The following is a 6,000-nucleotide window of genomic DNA, read 5'->3' as shown; positions in this document are numbered from 1 at the left end:
GTGGCAGCCTGTGTTCATCTTAAATTCTGGATCTCAACCACCCTTTTTTATAGGTGCGATTTGTAAGGACACTTCTGTGTCTCTGGGATTTAAAGCACTATGCTACTGCGATCAAACTCTCGCCTCAGTAAGTCTTTTTTAAAGAAAAATCTATACCACAAAGCTACAAGTGCAATGTGAATATCAAGGCAGGAGGAAAGACATATTGTATTTTATATATTACTACACTTCAGTTTTTTATAATAATTTGCCAAAACTTTGCAGAAGTACTTTATAAAGGTTAACTGAACATTAACATATCTCACAAAAGCATTCAATAGTGCTTGATATAACCTTTTAATTCAATAAAATGATGAAGTCATAGTTTACGTATATCACTATCACAAATCACCTATGATAGCATTTTAAAGGATTTGGAAACAGTACTCAGTTACAATTACACTGAGCAGACAGAGTGACATTAAAACCTCCATTCATGATTTATCTCCCCACACCGTTCGGATAGAAATGAAGCTATTAAAACGCATTTATCTTTCTAAAATCAATACAGAATGATATATACATTTAATGTGAGATAACAGAGTGCCAGGAATATCACCTGATACTTTTATGTTAAAAGGCACTTAATGGAACAGCAGCAGCTGGTGCCTCTAGAAGCCAGTGATGCTGTGTGTTCGTATGTGCCCAACTGAGAGAGAGGGAGAAAGAATTAGGTGGAGAGAAAGAAAGAGAGAGAGAGAGAAATCTCTAGCAAGTGAAATGAATGGGGACGAAACAGTACTCTTCAGTAAGCTTCCTTACCTTTATCATCAGGAATGCAAAAAATATACAATAAAAAACAGAAAAAACAAACAAACATGGGGGCTGCTGGGTGGCTCATTCGGGTAAGGCACCACACAGGAATATGCATGACCCTTGTGATCCTGTACCGAATCCCGACCGCACCCTTTCCGACCTGTCGCTCCACAGGGCGATGCACATTCCATAGATGCTCAACACTTATGACCCTCTGGACTGTGGTTTTCAAAAGTGTGAAGCAACACCACAAAGACCTGTGTTCTCTGAAACAACTACCACAGCTCACAATTGAACTGTTACTGAAAATATCAAACATGGCATTTGTACAAGCAAAATACACAAAAAACATAGTTCTACATTCATTGGGTCTTAAAGTACCTCCAAGTCATACAAAATGGTACATTTTAGCCAGACATTTCAAAGGCTGTTTAATTAAACTGAAAAATGTATCAAGTATTTGTTGCTGAAATGACAGATACTGCTGCATTACAGATTAATTATAATTTCACAGCAATGACTTTGGGGCAGAAAGCAGAGCTATCCCACAGTGCACTTCACCCAGGGCCTCTGGGAACGCATCGCTATGGGCTCGTCTGCTCGACAACGAGAGGTCAGGTGACTCTTGATTGCTGGAAGCACTGGCTCCCTGGACAGCGGGTGTGTGTGGGCTGTGTGTAACACACAGACCAGGCAGATCAACACAGTCCAGCACAGAGAATACTGCCCGTATGGCCTTCCTTACAGACCCCTTTCTTCTTGCTGGCCTCATTCTACAAAACAACTAGCTTGTTAGCCCCTTCCACAGACAAAAAAAACAAAAACAAACAAAAAAAAACGTACACACGATTCGAAACGAAGCTGTACTGTATTGTTTTCTGTCATTACATCACATGGCTGTTTTGCAGTAACAGGGTATAGACACATGAAACCACTGTCTCTACACTGGCATTTACTCTGATAATGGGCTTTGAGATCGTCTCCATCCAGATGATCTAACAGTGCAGATATAAACACCAGGGGTCAAATCAGCTGCGCCGTTTCTGCCTGTCTTTATGTTTCTGACAGCCCGGAGCTGATGCACCAGCTCAGTGTATTTTAATTTCACAGATGACACAGAAGGTCTGAACTAAATTAGTTGATTTCTACGTTCTGCTTCAAAAACCATTACATTACAGAGATTCATAAGGTTGTGGTACAAGTATATAGAGCACATCTAATAAATGACCAGGACACAATGATCACAAATGACCTTTCAGTACTTCTGTAGGTAATCAAGGAAGATGGATTTTACTGTGATATACTAATTAGTGCAAAATATGTACAAAGGATGTAAGGACCGTTGCTTACTAACTACAGTTAAATCTTCAGTGTTGCTTTTTTAACCAACTAGCAACTTCAGTTTGCCATTAAAAGCAGCCAGCTCAAAATGTTTCCTTAACCCTGAACAACAGCAAACACACATGCATGTGCACACACACACACACACACACATGCATATACACACACATATGCACACAGGCATACGCACACACACTCACGCATGCACATACACACACGCATACACACATTCACATTCACTCATGTAATGGTCCAAGGATAAAACATTGGTAGCAAAGAACATTTTATTAATCCATTTAAACAGTTAAATCATTACAATAATACATGAAAGACAGCTTACAGCCTAGAAACTGACGTGATTAATCAGTAATAACTGGAAAACCTGCAGTTTCACTAACTGTCTCTCTGCTTGAAGGCAGGGCCTCTGACTCTGAGTCCCAGAGCATCAGATACAGAATTAAGGACCGGATCACTCTATGCAACTATACATCTGTAAAAAAAACAACTCTGCGGGTAAATGACATGGTAATTAAAAAATACAACAATTAAAGAAATTAAACAAACACATTTTTACATAATCAAAGATAACAAAAATTACAGCAGTAATTGCATTAAACCAGTTTCTAACATTGCAAACATTTTTTATTTTTTAAGACTGGAAGAATGCGCAGATACAGTTAAGCCAAACATTGTTAAAATAAAGAACAGGAGTTAAAAACATTACTATTACAACTATTAGTTACTTTTCTGTTGAGAAACCAAATATCAGGCCAGGTACAGCATTTAACGAGTGGACAAAATTCCAGTCACATTAACAATGATCTTTCACTCCTTATGAAGGCAGTTTGAACAGTTTTGTACTTCAATTTAAAAAATGATCAGAATATCAAAAGCAGGATCATTCAATTGTTCTTTTGCATTTGTTACATTTCTCATAAAGTGGCATCTCATTCTGTTTCTAAAAGTCATCATTGTCATTTTTATACACATAACTGATTTCCAAACCTGAGAAACAGACCTTTCATAGAATGTATTTCTTTGAAACGTGCAGCACTTCAGAGAGAAGCTTGGGGCTTACAGGAACGAGGCTGAATTCAGGAAGCAGGGCACAATCCCAGAGTGCCGTATTCTTGTAGTTTTTTTCCCCCTGGTTTTTCTGTGCCCTTGAGAGGAGCGGAGCGCGAAAAAACTACACAGGCCTGCTACAGCCTTGGCTGTGACCTTTGCACTTTCTAGATAGCAGTTGGGGGGGTGGCACTCAATCATGGACCTCATCCCAGACGCTGGGCTGCAGCTGTCTGTCACTTTGGAAGAGGGCGGGGGTGTGGGGGTTAAAACCAATTGTGTCAATCTCTGTGTGAGGGAAGGACAGGCCTGACAAGGATGGCAAAGACAGCACCAGAACACTGCATTCAGCTGGCCGCCAGGGGCATGTGCGCAGGTGTGAGCAGGTGTGCGCAGATGTGGGCAGGCGTGCACGTGGTCAGGTGGTATCTGGTCGGGTGTCAGAGCTGGTCATTGCGAATGAATCTGTTTCCCTCCGAGTGTTTCCCATAGTACACATATCGGCATTTGGCAAAAACCCCTATAAACCAAACAGCAAGAGAGAAAGAGAGAACATTAGATAAAATAAAATATGTTTTAAAGGAAAATAGAAAACAAGACTAGTGTAATTTGTCAGGATCATATTAAACAACTGTATTTAGAGGTTCTGTATTATACAGAATAATTCGACACTTTTATTGTGCATTTTTTGATGGTTGATTAATGATTGCATTCATACACTTTGGTAAGAGTTTGCAGGCATTACTACACATTGGTATACATGCCAAGGTGGTCAGTTTCATAAACCACAAGGTTACAACTAGATTAGCCATTGGGAACTAATCCAGTGCAAATCTCATCTTTGAATGTAACCTGGAAACTCTTGGGATCCCCTACTGGAGCAGGTAATTCTTACAGAGCAGATGTATGTCAGCTGCATCATGGTTACTCTTCAATATTGAAACAGCAGTGCAAAATGGGTGCAAGCATCACATGTCAAAATCATTAGAATCCTTGAGATATCTGGGTTATAGTTATTGAGGTATAGGTACATTTTCCATTGATATTTGAATGTTCATATGTTGTTTTATTTATTTCAACCTCTAGACCAGGACACAGAATGAATATTCCATCAGAATCTTCATTCAGACTTCAAACACACATGCGCACACACGTACACACGTACACACGCGCACACACACACACGCACACGTACACACACACACACGTATACACACGTACACACACACAGACACACACACGCACACACATGTACACACACACACACACGTACACACACACACACATGTATACACACGTACACACACACACACAGACACACACGCACACACATGTATACACACGCACACACACGTACACACACACACACACATGTATACACATGCACACACACACGCACACACACACACGCACACACATGTATACGCACACACACATACACACACACACACACACACACACACACACAGGAACGAACATAGCAGGGCAGAGCAATCAGCCCCTGAATGTGGTTCTCTCAGGGTGACAGGCATAGGATCTGGCAATGCTGGTAGACAGGAGAAACTGCAGCCTCCCTCCCCATGAGTTTTTAATAAGTTAACGCTTTAATATTAATGCTTATGGAATGCACTCATCTGAAATTATATATTTATTTCACTAAAAAACTGTTTATTTTATGTAACCTGATTTTTTTTCTGATTTGATATTCTGATTATTATTGGTGATTATTGTTTGCAGATATAATAAATAGAATATATAGCTATATTTCCAGTTTAGCGCACACATGCACGCACGCCCGCATTCAGGCCAAGCGGCCAAAACCAGACTTCGTTTTTGAAGCTCATTTCCTGGTGTTGTAGTTCCTGGTTGCTCACTAGCGCCACTACGGATGGCTCCAGTATAGGTGTTTTCATATCCAGTTTCCATGTAAGTCTACGGTACAAATGCGATCAAAATACAAAGTCAATAATTTTTTCTCACCAAAACAAATAGTCGTAATAGGTGTATTTTATTTGTCTTATGACTGTCCATGGGTCGATTTCATGATTTATTGCATCATTTGGGTACAGTGCCAATATTTGTTCTGGACCAATGAGGTACAGTTTGCGTCACTTCCGTATTACTGCGGAGGACTGAGCTACAGTAGGGGCTACAATCTGTGGTCACTGGGGTGGGAGGTGGCGTCTCTTGGCCTTGACATTGCGGCTCCGACCACGGTCCACCTGTGCGAAGTCAGAAAATGCAGGCATCCCGTTTTGTAGTGGTTTCATTATAGCGTGTGCTATTTACAGCTGCACTAGACGACCATAAAATAATCCTCCTCTGAAGTTTTGCGGTAGCCAAGTCATTTTTACTATTTCCTTTAGCCCACTTAACCAAATAATTAGTCGGCAGAAAGCGTAATCAGCTAACGCTTATTTGCTATATGTGGTAGTCCAGTAGCCTATGCTAAAACAGTTCGCAACTTCGGCTACCAAGCCATTTGACTAGCTAGCTAACCCTAATCGGCAAATATTCCATCTGTCAAACGTGTTTGACGGCTTGTCAGTCGTGTACATTCCGTAAATGTCTACCTGGGCTAGGCTGCACGAATGTGACAAAGCTAGAAGCTAGCAAGAAAATAATAATAATTAGAAATTCAATGTACATTATTTTTGTCTTTATGCAACAGGTGGAAAATGTGCTCTTCAAAGTGCGTTGTCATATTTACACGCATGTAGATCAGTTATTAAAATACTTGGTAGATTTGTTAATCACCGCTGACAGTGTTAATTTTTATTCGGTAAAAAGTCACTTGCG

General features: G+C 40.3%; 1 protein-coding gene across 5 annotated transcripts in view; it reads right to left on the bottom strand.

Moving 5' to 3' along the window:
• Positions 1-2,402: 2,402 nt before the first annotated feature.
• lrmda (leucine rich melanocyte differentiation associated) overlaps positions 2,403-6,000 on the bottom strand; it is a 303,283-nt gene continuing 299,685 nt past the window's right edge. For 3 of the 5 annotated variants that reach the window (XM_064316805.1, XM_064316806.1, XM_064316807.1), the window contains one exon: positions 2,403-3,721. In XM_064316805.1, coding sequence (XP_064172875.1) covers positions 3,642-3,721 — 80 coding nt within the window. In that variant the 3' untranslated portion in view covers positions 2,403-3,641. The remainder of the gene's footprint in view (positions 3,722-6,000) is intronic. The other 2 variants (XR_010326978.1, XR_010326979.1) reach the window with 2 other exon arrangements.

The sequence above is a fragment of the Anguilla rostrata genome, chromosome 18 (assembly GCF_018555375.3).
Source record: "Anguilla rostrata isolate EN2019 chromosome 18, ASM1855537v3, whole genome shotgun sequence".
Lineage (NCBI taxonomy): Eukaryota > Metazoa > Chordata > Actinopteri > Anguilliformes > Anguillidae > Anguilla > Anguilla rostrata.
This window is presented reverse-complemented; position numbering and strand designations above follow the sequence as displayed.